At 38.6% G+C, this 15,000-nt stretch overlaps 3 protein-coding genes across 4 annotated transcripts in view; all 3 read left to right on the forward strand.

The window, feature by feature from the left end:
• Nucleotides 1-12,076, forward strand: part of LOC111338871 (alpha-mannosidase 2C1-like) — a 28,436-nt gene extending 16,360 nt beyond the window's left edge. The window contains exons 26-35 of one of the 2 annotated variants that reach the window (XR_015991400.1): nt 152-224; nt 635-721; nt 1,185-1,328; nt 2,602-2,711; nt 3,107-3,186; nt 3,285-3,368; nt 3,451-3,479; nt 3,816-3,880; nt 4,374-4,477; nt 10,717-10,749. Coding sequence is in view for 1 of the 2 variants with exons in the window: in XM_022945421.2 (XP_022801156.2) it covers nt 152-224; nt 635-721; nt 1,185-1,328; nt 2,602-2,711; nt 3,107-3,186; nt 3,285-3,368; nt 3,816-3,880; nt 4,374-4,477; nt 10,717-10,828 (859 nt within the window). In the remaining variant the exon portion in view is untranslated. Of the gene's footprint in view, nt 1-151; nt 225-634; nt 722-1,184; nt 1,329-2,601; nt 2,712-3,106; nt 3,187-3,284; nt 3,369-3,450; nt 3,480-3,815; nt 3,881-4,373; nt 4,478-10,716 lie in introns of both variants that reach the window. The other variant, XM_022945421.2, reaches the window with a different exon arrangement.
• Nucleotides 4,494-9,218, forward strand: LOC111338881 (neuropeptide FF receptor 2-like). Its single transcript, XM_022945433.2, has one exon. The coding sequence runs from the start codon at nt 7,260-7,262 to the stop codon at nt 8,367-8,369; it is 1,110 nt and encodes a 369-aa protein (XP_022801168.2). The 5' UTR covers nt 4,494-7,259; the 3' UTR covers nt 8,370-9,218.
• Nucleotides 12,077-12,811: 735 nt separating the features above from the next.
• The window catches only part of LOC148724206 (uncharacterized), a 3,714-nt gene continuing 1,525 nt past the window's right edge, over nt 12,812-15,000 (forward strand). The window contains exon 1 of the mRNA XM_088732222.1: nt 12,812-15,000. This exon is cut by the window's right edge and continues 208 nt beyond it. The gene's annotated coding sequence lies outside the window, so the exon portion shown is untranslated.

The raw sequence follows: 15,000 nt of genomic DNA on the forward strand, positions 1-15,000 counted from the left end.
TAAATCTTTAAACCAGAGTAGCATCAAACCAGGTCTGAGATGCTGGATGTTCGCAAATGAATTTTCAGTTTTGTTGGAATGGTCAGACTGATTCTTGCTCTCCTTGATGACTTCTCTGGAACGAAAAATCTTTCTTTTCCAATTGGAACAGGAAACTATTGCTTCCAACATCCTCTGAAGAGTTCAAGATTATGGAGGAAGGGCCGCTTAGAGTCTCAGTGGAGGTGGATATAATGTTTGTTAATTACACATGCTTACCAGTATTGAACACCTTGTTTTAAAAGAACGTTAGACGCCAAATTCAAATGCTTCATTGGCTTACGTTGATATAGACTGCGTTCAATATTGTCCGATATAGAGTGGTTCTTAGGGATTTTGAATACTAGTGGCCAATTTGTGATTTTGAATACTAGTGGCCGATTTGTGATTTTGAATACTAGTGGCCGATTTGTGATTTTGAATACTACTGGCCGATTTGTGATTTTGAATACTAGTGGCCGATTTGTGATTTTGGACACTAGTTGCCGATTTTTTCAGTGCAATATAAATTGTGATATATCAATAGTTGCATGCAGTCCTAGACTCCAATCTTTTAGGCTTACTGTATGCCTTTGTATGGTGTTTTCTTTTATAGTTTTCTATAAGGATCAGCGAACGCAGTTCTTTGAGGCAAACGGTATCTTTGGATGCTGACTTACCATATGTTAAATTCCACACAAAGGTAAATCTCTTGGAAAATTGAGGCATCTAAAGAGATTGAGTGAAGCATAGTACCGTAATTAAGAAATCATGTGTTCGAAACAGAAAAAATTTTCATATTTCACTATTATTTTGTCATTAAATGTGATTTTTTAGCTCCTTATAGAAATAAAAAATAAAAAAATTCGCAATCTTTGAGAAATGCTATGCTCCATAAAAACAAAACTACAGACGAGTACAAAAAGACGCGAAAACAAATGATCAGAATTAGTCGGTAATACCTTAATGTGCAGCTTCGCACTGTATTATGTTTTGGTAGAGAAAGATTTTAGAACACTGCCTAACGGAAATAAATTTGTTTACCCAACTGGTTGACATATTTTGGTCATTAGCGTCTTCTTTGCATTTCACAGTGATAGAGAGGTGGAGTACAAGTGTCAAATGTACATTTAAAAACCTTCTGCAAATGTATTCCATCATTACAGGTTGAATGGCACGAGAATCGAAAGTTTCTTAAGGTGGAATTTCCAGTGGATGTTCACTCGATGAACGCGACTTACGAGATTCAGTTTGGTCACTTACAACGGCCTACGCATTGCAATACTTCTTGGGACTGGGCCAAGTACGAGGTAAGCAAATCTATCGGTCTGTGTGTCTGTCAGACTCAGTCTGTCCGACTGCTAGACCATTTGCCTGAGCTGTCTGACTGCTAGGGAACAAAACCTTGTGTGAGTAACAATTGAAAATAAGGGTCATTCGGCCCTCGAAAATTTTTTGTTATACAAACGCAAGTTTTGAAGGAGACGTAGTGGCGACAAAATTCGACAAAGTGCTCGGGGGAAACTTATGACGGATTAGAATTCCGTCCGTAGGAGTTACAACATCATTAGTTGCTTTTTGTTTGTGAAAACGAATTAGGTCGGGTACAGTGAGCCAGAGTGGAGGCGCGGTGGCCTCATGGTTAGTGCGCTCGACTCCGGATCGAATGGTCCGGGTTCGAGCCCCGGCCGGGACATTGTGTTGTGTTCTTAGGCAAGACACTTTACTCTCTCTCAGTGCCTCTCTTCACCCAGGTGTATAAATGGGTACCGGCAATTTAATGACGGGGGGTAACCCTGCGATGGACTGGCATCCCATCCAGGGGGGAGTAGATATACTCCTAGTCGCTTCAGCATCTTACCGACCATACGCATCTTACCGACCATACGCATCTTACCGACCATACGCATCTTACCGACCATACGCAGGTCTGCAAGAGTAACAAGATCATGCCACATGAGTAATGCTACTATCTATACTACTAAGACATGTAGAACTTTAACTTACCAGCGTTCATTTTTTATACGTAGAAGCAGGATCTGGAATTCTCTACCTACCTACATTAGAGACAATTCTCTTTCATTTGTTTAATAAACTTTTTGATTATTACACAAATGCTCTCTTGAACATATACAACCCGGACAATCCTAGAACATGGAAATCTGTTTGTCCTAAATGTAATATGGCCCGACCCCTTGTCAAAGATATTGATTGCTGTTTTTAATTATTAAGTTCAATTTTTTTTGTAATTTAGTATTTATTTCTGGGACCACTGTAATTGGTTATGCAGGTGTGGCCTCCCTGCCCCATATTTGTTCAATGGTGCGAAGTTTAATAAATCATAAATCCCGTAAACACGCACACAACCCACAATTCCTCCATTCGCTCTGACGAAGGGCTAGCGCTCGAAATGTCAGCTTTGTAACTCTGTACTGTGACAATTTACATATTATTATCATTTCGAGGTAATTTTTTATATACATCATTCCGACAATCACAGTATGAATATTTTAGGATACCAAGGCGTGCTTTTCAGCAGATTTACTAACGGCTACTCAGTGATGTTGTGAACGTTATTAACAGGTCTGTGGTCAAAAGTGGGTTGACTTGTCCGAGCACGAATGGGGCGTGGCACTCTTGACTAACTGCAAGTATGGCTATTCTACTCATGGCAACGTCATGTACATCTCACTGTAAGTTCACTGTGCTTTCTCTTTATCTGTCTAAAGGTGCTACGTCGTCAAAACTCGGAGTTATCATTCGCAAAAATTCCGAGCGTTATTCCATAGTCTCGGCGTGACCTATCTCGTGTGATGCCAATCTAAAATTTCTCCCACACCTCAGGGGATGGTTGTTCGAATCTGATAAATGCTGATTCTGGACAGACTTCATTTGGAAGTTGTACATTGTAATAGGTGTTAAATCCTCATCATTAAGCGAAAAAACCGAGAAACTCGGATCAGGATTTTTATTCCATTGATTAAAGTGTCTCTCCTTATTTAGCGCATTTTCCAACCTTTTCCTGTTGATTTACTTCCTGTCGGCAACTTTCTACAAACTTTTGATTTTCACTGACCTTATTTGGTAGGCTTCGTGCTCCTAAAGCCCCGGATGAGGAAGCTGATATGGGATCGCACGAGTTCTCTTATGCAGTTTATCCCCATACAGGTAGGTCTTCGTTGATTTCGGACCTGGTCAACTTTTTAAGATCTCATTAGTTTCATAAATATTATAAGATGTTTCTGTCTTTTTCCTTCCATTTTAAGGTACATTTCAAAGTGCTGGTGTCATTCAGCAGGCTTACAACTTCAATCAGCCAATCTCCGTTACACCTGGTTCTGTTTGTCAGGGTGAGTGAGAAATGCTTGGATTTTTCGTGTTCAAAGAAGCGCTTGAAATCCAGTTGTCAATAAACCCTTTTTGCTACTGCAGTACGAGCTCAGGCCGCCAAGACTCCTCAGGTAAACGCGAAGGAACAAGTCGCGATTGTTTTTCAGTAGTTTCTGATCTGATTGGTGCTGTGAGAGGATGGCGTGAGATTTCTGAACCAATCACAAAGCAAAGTTAAGTAAAACCAAAGAAATCCTGTATAATTTCGACACTAAATGAAAAATAGCTCTTTTGCAAAATATTCTAAACCTGTTTTAGGGGATACTTGCAATACTCCCGCAAGATTCTTCTTAAACAGCTTTTATTGTGGGTGTATTTTGAAAAAAAATTTAGGTATTTGATGATTGATTCTTCCGAATACTGTTAACTTGCATTTTTTTTTTTGTGATATTTGGTCCTTTTTATAGGATTTAAGGAAAGATCCTTCTTTAACGTTGACAATCCAGCCGTGATACTGGAAACAGTGAAAAAGGTAAGTAAGTTGTGCGACGTACTGAAAGAGATTAACATCCTATCCTGTTGATTCTTATTTCATGAATACAGAAAATCGTGGCTTTCCATATACGGGCTTTGCGTGATACCACAGAGGCTCGCAACTTGCTCACCATGGCAACAGTATACATAAAGAATATTAGAAGTCGCTAACTTCGGGTCAACCGGGTCTAACACGAGGTCAACTAACTGGCTCTTTAACCGCGCTTTAAGAAACGCTATTTTTAATCCTGTTTGAACAAACCCGCGGTTAGGAAGTTTAACCTGAGGTTAGCCCTAACCTGCGGTTAGTTTAGTTTAACCCGTCTTTTGAACAACCGGGCCCTCGCAGTTAAGTTCTTTTGACTTTTTGGTGTCTCAGAGATAGCCAAGGTAAAAAAGAGGAATAAATAGATAAGTAAATAAATAAACGAAAATGCCTACAGATAACTAGAAAAGCAAATAAATCATGTGATTCTTATTTGTCCTGACAGGCGGAATCAATTTCATCAGCAGCGGTTGTTCGACTCTACGAGGCATTTGGAGGTCACGTTCGTGTCAGACTCACCACCAGTCTCCCGGTCAAGAGGGCTGTAAAGTAAGTAATGGCGAGACACCGTGGTAACCCACAAGCTCACATCAGAATTTATAGCTAACTGCTCTTAATGCCAGAATAACGTTGGATATCCATTGATAAAAAAGTAATAATATTGACCACTTTCAAAAATGGCTGCCGGATTAATATTCTTTTGTTTAAATTTAAATTAGCCTTTCTGGCCTCGCTTGAGATAATGTAGTCTTTTGAATTTTGTACTGGAGAACGAGGCCAGAAAGGCTAATTTAAATTTAAACAAGAGAATATTAATCCGGCAGCCATTTATGAAAGTGGAGGGTTAAAACAGAATAGGGCTGTTGATATAGAGTTCCAACTTTTAAACTGATTTTTAAACGAGCAGGCCATTTTCGGCATATTAGAAATTCAAACTTGACTCCGAGGCTTGGGGGAGTGAAACAAAAGAAATCACATCGCGGTGGAGGGATGAATAATTCATTTCTTTTGTCTTTTTTCCCCAAGCCTCGGAGCCATGTCAGAATTTTAATAAATCGAAAAGCGTTTAACACTACAAAAATTAAATTATCACAGTTAAATAATTTATTCAGTATTTTCTTGTTTCCTTTTTTTATCTTTGAAATTTCGACAGAAAATGCACTGAACCGCCGTTGTTTATTTGAAATCATCCATAAACACCTTTTTATCAACCGTACTCTTTTACGTTTACCAGATTAAAAAAAAATTGCGCAGTGTTGTAAGATTAAGTCACCTCAGTGTACAGAATATTTTCTTTAATTTACGAGCACTAAAACAGAGACATCAGGACCTTCAAGATGTCTCTCAACGACGTCGCCAAGAAAGCGTTGATAAAAGTTTGATTTCTGTCTTTTGTGTGAAGTTCGAAACCGATGCCGTCTCAAACGAAGTCGAACCTCCCCTTCAGTATATCAGAAACGAAATAAACGTGCCATGGGAGCTCCCGCGTTCAAAGCGTGCGCCAGTAGTGGGTTTCGCAATGTTGTTTTGGATAGTTCAGCAGGGAATGTACCAAGTTTTAAAACGCACGCGCACAGCTTTCTTAAAGTCTTTATTTCTTTATTCGCGTAAAACAAAGAAATTGTCTTAAAATAGCCGTTAAAACAACGACTATAGCTGGCGAGAACAGGTGTTGATTGTCGGTTTGATGTGTTATTTCTCGGCTATTGGTGGAATACACATCGCATACTGTGCAAACAGTTGGCCAGGAAACACGTTTGAGAGAATGGGGAACTTCCCCACGATTTCTACACTGAAAGGGACTCAAAAAATATTCAGAATCAGTCGAGGGAACAAACCTTTCCATACTGAAAGAAAATTACTGATTGATTTTTGAATTTGCGGGAAGACATTTCTACAGTGGCCATTGTCAATAAACGACTGACTAACAGGTGATAACGAAAGAGCAACTGGATTGAATTTCCAAACTGATTTTAACAGCAAAGTCATGAGTGAAGCTTTTATTTCCGCAAATTTATTTGACAATAGTAATTTCATCCAATAAATCAAGAAGGTTCGCGTCTTGAGACGCGAACCTTCTTAATAGATACGCAATAAGCCGTCGTTGCATGAACGTTAACAAATTCACGTTAGGCATTGGCCATCGATGGCTCTATTTAACTGTTTTGTCTTATTTTTAAAGATTAGTCCGTCACTCTTTTCTATCCATTAACTGCCATTCCGTGCCATGTACTGTCTCGTGATTAAATACATCATATGTCCCTTAAATAATCTAAAAATGTCAAATTGGTTTTCCCGTATTTTTGGTGGCCAATCGATTAGTTGCGCAAAGTTTCCCACTTAAATCTGTATCCGCATTGCGTTTTCAGTCTCACGTCTTACGAGCACAGAAGATTTTTTTCTTGTGTTTGCTGAAGCAGATTGAAGATCTTCCTATTATGAGTATTCTCAAAGATTTAGTTATGTAATAATTTCCCACAATATGTTACACGGCACTGTTCGCTCGTCATCCATAGAGCTTGTTAAGTGCTAAGAAAACTCTAATATCGATAATTTTTCCGTATCTTGTGGTTAGTCAATTCCCGAGCAGAATGGGCTTGGTTTTACCTCTGGAAAGGGTACACCTGCCTGTTGCAAATTATATTCGTCGAAACTGTTGAAAGTGTATTTAAATCCTTGTTGGCCGATATTGATGTCTGGTATCGCTACCTGTCGGAAATTCGTGCCAAAATTCGACCACAAATTTCAACAGTTTTTTTATAAAATTCTAAAAGAAGTAAAATCCATCTATTTATTTGAGATTTTGCCCAACTATGATTCTCATTTTTTTTCTTTTGTTAGCCAAAGCTGCGAATCGATTGGACGCTCTTATTGGTTTAATTTCCTCTGATCGAGGGCGCCGTGGGGCTTTTTTTGTTTTCTTTACTTGTAAATTTGTAACCCTGGACATCGCGTGTAAAAAAAGGAGTGGCGAGAAATCCTTTGTTTCTTGCCCAACACTCGTTAACACCTGCAGCTCCCGGACATTTTCAACAATACCTTTAATTAAAATTCTTACAGCAGCAGGAGAGAGACGCAATTCGTAATTTATTTTGTACAAGCGGAACTTCTTCAAGTCGCTTAATAATGTATTTCTGGTACCTTAGATCTCACACCTTTCTTAAGTTTTGGCTCCTTCGCAGGAAATGTGGCGATTTTCCGATCATAATTTTGCACCAGAAAGTTCGCTTAATGAGGCTACGTTAATAACCAGTGTGGATCAGCAGAACTTGGCAGTTTATTGCATCGAAGGCTATTTTGACAGCGATTGATTGACGAGGACGTCTTTAAAATGTTGAGCAGCATTAGAAACGCATCGAAAATGTGCTGGAACTTGACATCTTTTATCCACTCAAGTGTTTGTAACGAAACGGACCAGACTCAAATTTCAGTACTTCCTGAACAACCCTCATTTGACAAGGTTTATCGACTGGTAACCACTATCCTGTTCAGTGCCATTCTTGTGGCAAGCCTGGTCGGGAACAGCCTCGTTGTTTTTACAATCCTTCGACAAAGAAGCATGAAAACTCCATGTAATTATTTTATCATGAATATTGCTCTTGCAGATCTGGGTGTTGGGCTAATCGCGGCTCCCCTGCGTATTCTGGAAATATTTACCTCGTGGCCATTTGGGAATTTCATGTGCCGCTTTCTGTGGCCGATTCAAGATGTTTTTGTGTGCGTTTCCGTTCTCACGCATACCACGATAGGCCTTGAGAGGTACAGGGCTATAGTCAAACCTTTTAATCTGAAAATATCTTTGCGGAAAACCAGAGTTATCATTATTATTTTATGGTTAGGATGTTACGGCGCCAGCGGAATACCACAATCCTTTTTATTAGAATTGAGCGAAGTTATGCCAGGCCGTAGAATGTGCTTGCTTCAATGGCCGTCGCAGATGTTCCGTCGTTGTTACATCGCCTATCTAGTCCTTGTCTTTATAATGGTACCATTGGCTGTTCAAACCTGTTGTTACATTAAGATCATCACTGTTTTGAATAGAAAAAGAGAATTTGGGGCATCTGCGCGCATCGTTTTCAAGAACAGCGACGAACATGAGAGACAGAAACAAAATAAAAGGCGTCTTATTCGAATGTTGCTCACGAGTTTGGTTGTCTTTCAATTGTGCTATCTTCCTCGTGGTACTTTGATGGTCGCTCTTGAATTCCAGCCGGTTGAAGTAATCAGGAGCAGTCAGACTATCGCCTATGCAGATTTAATTTTCCTGGTTCTGTACTACTGCAAACATGTTGTAAATCCTGTGATATTGTTTCTAATGAGCGCTGATTTTCGAAAGGCATTTGTAGCCGGTGTAACGGAGTGTGCCGGGAAACCAGATCATAGTCTCTTTAGTCAACGGGAAAGTATCGGCCCAGAATCGCTTCAAGAAACGTCAGTTTAGAACGAGTCATTAATCGATACTTTTAATTTTGTGTTCTTTCTTTTATGATAGTTAGTGGAAAATCACGAGAAATTCTAGATAGGAATTACGGTAAAATTTTTGCACCGGGGCCTGGCAATGTAAAGCACTTTAAGTTCAGTAGGGTCGAAGAATGAATGTCACCTTGCACTCCGATGTGAAAAATAGTCTAGAGGGAATGGTGGATAAAATTGGCATCTCTATTGATTTATAGTACACAAATGGTCTCACGATTGTACATGTGAGTATTGCAAACTCTGCAGTGACGTTTTCGATTCGCACGCATTTATTAAGGAATATCTTTAGGAATTGATGGAGGACTTTTTCAAGAATTTTATTGGAGTGAGGCTTCTAAACTTTCCTTACGACTAACGGTTAAAACTTTTCAAATTTTACGCCCAACTCCTAAATTTTTTTGCCGTTTTAAGGCTAACGGTTAACCCCATTTAGACTCGCCTCTTTCACTGTGTTTGCATAGCTTTATATAAACACTCTGGGGAAAGGGGGGGAGGGGAGGGAGGCTAGGAGAATTTTTGAAAGTTGTACACCTGTCTCGCGTTCTGCCAATCTGCCAACCCCCTTTTGCTTGAACATTAAAATGAAGTATATAACAAATATGAATATGAATTTTTTTCGACATGTATTCCTCTTATCAAGAAACTGTGCAAACAATAGTATAGTTTTTTGACCGCTAATTATGGAGTGAGGCAGTTTATAAAGCATCTTAGATTCTACAATGAAATACAGAAACAGTATATGAAATTAACATTTGAATCACTTAGTACCAGAGCCAGTTGTACTATTGTATTAAATCCGCACATTTAAAATGTCTTTTAAAAAGTTTTCTATTATTTACTTACAGTAATAGGTGACCGTTTAGGCGTGAAAACGTGTTGACAACACATAGAATCTTCCTAACTATAAATTGTGAAATCGAAAATTTGCAATTTATGAATAAACACTCTGTTATCGTGCTTTATAAATACTATTACTGTATTTCTCCAATTAAAGTTTTTTATTATTATTATTATTATTATTATTACTATTATTCAGGGACAATATAATTCTTAGCGCATCAACTTTTTGTAACCTAGTGTCACTATGCATATAGTCCCTTTTACAGTTGTGGGCGTGGTGGCCAAGCCTTTGAACGGGAGTGAGGCTAAGGGTGACCCTGTTGTGATAGAGACCTGTATCTATTTAGCATGATAACAAAGAAATTTGCATTTGAAAAGCAGCAACATCTCTATCATAACAAGATCACCCTTAGCCTCACTCCTGTTCAAAGGCCTGGCCACCAAGCCCACAACTGTAAAAAAAAGGACCATTCTCCGTACTGTTCACTAGGCATTTCTGAAGGTGCTGACAAGGAGATTTTGTGTAACATTCAAGAGCTTCTTTAGTTGATGATCATTTCCTTTATTCTCGTAAATTAGGGGGGGGGGGGGGGGAATCAGGTTTTATCCTTTAGTTTTATCCTTCCGGCCCTTTTCGTGCATAAGTTTTTCGAGTGCCTATTAATTTCTGGCGCCCACAAAACTGCCGGTGCGCAGACTTCGCATGTGTGCTATTTATAGGGACCTTAAGCAAACCACGACGGCGATGGCGACGGCGACGGTAAGGAGACAAAAGATCTAATGGGCAGAACAATAGCTAGCACGTGAGTTTTAAAACTTTCATAGCCGTTCTTTGCAAAACAACAACGTAAAATCACCAAAATTTACGTCGTCTGAGAGCGGAAACCGCGACGGCAAATTATTGTAATTTCCATTTGGAACTCAACGCGGCTAAAATACGTCATGCTGTAGTCGAGGAGTGGCGCCGTTAGAGACGGTAAACGCATGCAGCCATTTTCGAAATTCTAATTAAAGTAGAATTAACAAATGGTAAATGCATCCATAACTCAATAGTGTACGCTGTGGTGTTTACCATTTGTTTTATAACATAACATTGATACATTGTAGCTAAAGAGTTCCCGTTTATTTAACAAATCTTACGCGACCAGAAAAAAACAAGCGCGCGCGGAAAAATAGTCTTTGCATTTGCTCACGTCAGCAGCGTACACCCATGGGCAAAAGGGGAACGCTAAATTGACCAATCAGAGCGTGCGCTTTACTTTGGTTATGTTATAAATTCATTTTTTAACCGACGTCTTCCTTGACGTTGTCGTCCTGACTGCTTATGGTCTCTAATGACGAGGAATTTTTAAGAACGAGGAAAGTTTCGTTTCATCGCTGTCCCACCTTATATTTCGTATTTTCCCTCCCCAATCATAATCTAGACATATCTTCAGCTTTGAATGGAACGTTTTCTTTTTTTCACCATGTAGATGCAATCTCCTGGAAGTCTTGGAAGACTGTGGTGAAGTCGCGTTATCATGTGGTCACGTAGATCTTAGTTTTCGACCATTTCAAATAACAACGCTGCTGCTATTTTTTTGAATAAGCCCACTTTCTTGTGGTTGAGGTAACCTTAGCTATTCAAACTTATCCATCAGGGCCCAGTTGTACAAAGGGCGGATAATGTTGTCCGACGGGTAAATCGCTATCCAGCGGATAAGTGATAGCAAATCGTACTGCACTATCCACCAGAAAAGGATTTATCCAGTTCTTCAGCTTCAGTCACATTTTTAAGACGTTTCCCAGCGCGATGGCACAGTGGGGAGGAAAAATATAGTTAATAAACTATGCTAGTATTGTTCATATTTTAGGCTCTCCCCGAAAGGGTATTTTGCATACTTTAAGTCTTTTCCAGCATACAGTTGGTCTAGAGGTCATGATCCGACTTGATAGTCATTACTCATTTTAGTTTACTTGCCGCTGGGAGTTTTTGAGGGGGGCAATCTGATGAAATTTTTCATTTTCTCCTAGTAAGAAATCATTTACGCTGCTGACCTCCTTCATAGATGGTGGGCGTAATTGTCATTGTTTCATAAACGTGTATATTTGCCCTCCTAGACTGGACCGTAAGGTTGAAAACAACAAATTTTCTCCGAAAATTGGTCCAACGTGGCTAATTTTCATTCTCATTAAAGAATTGTAGTTTGTCATACCTGCGCTTCTGATAAAGGTCTTTTGCGCCCTTACGTGATTAATACTAGACGCATGGCTGCCCGCTTGTTAGTCGGTGCTAAATCAAGAGACAGTATAACACCTATACTTATGAAACTTCATTGGCTCCCGGTCACAAAACGAATTCAATTCAAGATACTGTTGATAACATACAAAGCACTAAATGACATGGCTCCAACCTATCTTGTTGAACTTCTTAGTCGATATATTCCAGCACGAAACCTCCGTTCATCAAACGTGAATCTACTTGAGGTCCTAACAATTCGAACTAAAACGTATGGGCAAAGAGCATTCTCCTACGCTGCACCGTATTTGTGGAATCAACTACCTGAATGCATAAAAAACGCCGAATCTGTTGACTCCTTTAAATGCTAATTGAAAACTTATCTTTTCAAAAATTAAACCACCAGATTTTTTGATATCGTATGTTGTCAAATATATGTATAACACGTAATAATTCATTAGTTTAGATAGAGTAGCGAAAATTGCATGTATAGGATTTTTATTGAAATTTTGTGAATTTGTAATTGTAAAGCGCATAGAGTTCAATTTTAATGCGCTATATAAGAGCTTATTATTAAATTAAATTAAATTAAACTTGGGCTTCTTTTGTTTGAAGTTGTTGTGAAATATGATAGTACCGTGGTTAAAATTTTTTTATGTATAATTAATTCATAGCGTGGCAACACCCAAGTTATTCGAGTTGAGAAGAATTTTGCTGTTAGTAAACTAGGAAAACCGTGAATACTCATATTCCTGAGTTATTTTTAATGATCTTGTTTGAAAAGAATGCAAGATATTGGTGAAACTTGAGAAATATTTTGTATTATTAAAAACTGGATCATTGGATAATGTAATTCCAGACTTTTCAAGTTATTGGCTTAGCCATTATGGTATATGAGCCAATATACCATAATCTACAAATATGGTAAGCGTACGCGTCAGCTTAAAATCAAAAGGGAGCTAAAAAATCCGGTTTCTTCTTACAAAATAATTATATCTTGGGGGCGTTTTTAATAAAACAATTATTCCACTCGCACTTGTTGGATATGAGATGATTATAGCCAACGAGGCGCGTAGCGCCTCGTTGGCTATCTATCATCTCGTATCCAACGCGCGCTCGTGGAATAATTGTTAATTATATAGTTGCGGTGAAACAAACATTCTATACATTGGTGTTCATGATTTTCTTATAAAGGCTGATAGATTCTAAAGAAACTGTTTGGGGCTGCGTCGGTGGGGGTAACGAAATAATTTGAATATATCAACAAAGTTGAAATGGTAAATTGGCCACCGTAACGATTACAAAAGCTGACGTTTCGAGCGTTAGCCCTTCGTCTTCGCTCCGACGAAGGGCTAACGTTCGAAACGTCACTGAGCTTTTATAATCGTTACGGTGGCCAATTTACCAATTCAACTCTATGATTTTCTTAGTTTGACTTTAGAATGTGTATTATTTTCTTCCACCTTGACTTTCTTTATGAATAGCAAGAGGGAATACACATATTTTGCCCTTTTTGAAGGTTTAAAAATACTTGTCATACAAAAATCTGAAAACCACATGAAAAACCTTGTGCATTCAACTATCATTTCTTGCAAGATTTTTGAGAATTGATTTGCTCTCAACTGAATCAGATGATATTCCTTCACTGTAATTACTTTTAAGATCTAAACCTACTTCAGTTCCACAAACATCAGTTTTTGGCAAATCATCTGACCGTAAATACTTGTTCAAAGATGAATTTTCATAATTTTTTGCCAGACCGAATAACAGATGAGATGCTTGAATTCCAAAAACTACATGATTTTATTACGGAGTAGCAGAGTGAATAGACAACCACAACACAATTCACATTGAACTTTCTGGTTTCACAGGCGTGACTGAAAATGGGCACTACTTTGAACTTTATCAATTTTAACCCCTTTCAACTCAAATATATCGTTATGTATACTCTGAAAATAATGTACTAAGCCATCCAGTGCAACCTGTGTACAGCCGGGCGGCTGTACAGGCTAATTCAGTGCTGATACTTCAAGCGGAACACATGTACCTTGAGAATGGCTTCTACCATAAATATCCCTTGCATGAGAATCAAATATTTTCGAGCCAACATTGCCTTCACAATAAATAGCAACTGCAGTACATCCTATTGTCAAGACAAAATTGTTGAAATTTTTGGATATGTGATTGAAAGGCTCTATCTAAGAAGGTACAGTACTTCCATTGTTGCTTCTTGATGAATAGTGCCGGTGTAACTTTCACTGTATTGAAGTTCATAGTCAGTCTCGAACACATTTAAAGCGAGGGTAATTCTGTCTGCATTAAAAATTATTGTCTGGTTAAAGCGGGACTGTGACGAAAAACGTCAGTCTCTCCGATCACAATGAAATTTTGTGTTTGGGATCTCAAATCGTTAAGGAATGACTATATCGATTTTTGAGTTTAAATTCCTACGGCAAGTAGCATTTTTTGGAAGATCTTTTTCGAGGCTGTTGAATCCGATTGGAATGTACTGAATGGCCGAGGAGATATGGGGAGACCGGCAGTGATGTCATCCAATCAACCAAGACATAAATTTGTCAAAGCCATGAGTGTTATTTCCATGGTTTTATAGGAGTAAGAAACGCGAAAAGTTCGAATCTTACGATTATAATTTTAAAGCTGGCATATCACAATGCCTTCGCCTCGATGTGTTGTGCAGGGATGCAGCAATAGATCAAGTCCACAAGATGGAATCTCTCTACACGACTCCCCCGTGAACAAAAATCTTGCCGCGAAGTGGAAGGACTTTGTCAGACTTCACAGAAAAAACTTCGATCCCGAAGGCCGGTTTGTTGTTTCTGAGCATTTTTTAGAATCGCGTTTTTCAAGGACATGCCATCTAAAAGGGGCATTGAGAAGATTGTTACCAGGATCAGTACCAACTAACTGGAAAAGTTAGAGAAAGTCGCGGTAATCACGAGAAAACCTTAAGTACTTCATCGAAGGATCACGCATGGTGAGTCGACTTTTCTAATCAATTTTTCTCAACTATTCCACACCTGTAGGAAATATCTAAAAAACACATAAACTGTATAATTTTCCAAGCTTTCATTCACTATTCGTTATTCGTTGGTTTATTGTAACTTGTAGTAAAGTATTCTGGAAATCTGTCTAAATAGTTCTTCAACAGTTTGTCAAAGTGGAGGTGTTAGTCGCATTCATTAGAATGCAAAGACGTGACCGTCCAGCAAAATTCAAACTTCGTATTTATCAAATGTTCATAATATTTATAATATTAATTGATCTGTATAAATTATGAAAGAGATATATAATTCGAAGACAGCGATGCCACTCTGCCTGGCAAATCCTGTAATAGAGACAAACCATGAACGCGAAGTGCATCCACAGCGGAACACGGCATAAAAGGTTATTGTGATGTTCAACTGTTTGATTTTAACTCATTATACGTACACAGCTGTACGTTGCTTTCTCTACTATAAGCTGTCTTCTATAGAACAATACCAGTTTCTATCGATATTGATCTTATGTGATCTCTGCA

This window comes from Stylophora pistillata, chromosome 9 (assembly GCF_964205215.1).
Source record: "Stylophora pistillata chromosome 9, jaStyPist1.2, whole genome shotgun sequence".
In the NCBI taxonomy this organism is placed as follows: domain Eukaryota; kingdom Metazoa; phylum Cnidaria; class Anthozoa; order Scleractinia; family Pocilloporidae; genus Stylophora; species Stylophora pistillata.

Excerpts from the sequence above, each read along its gene's own strand:
- LOC111338881 (XM_022945433.2), top strand. The coding sequence starts at position 7,260 with ATGTTGAGCAGCATTAGAAACGCATCGAAAATGTGCTGGAACTTGACA.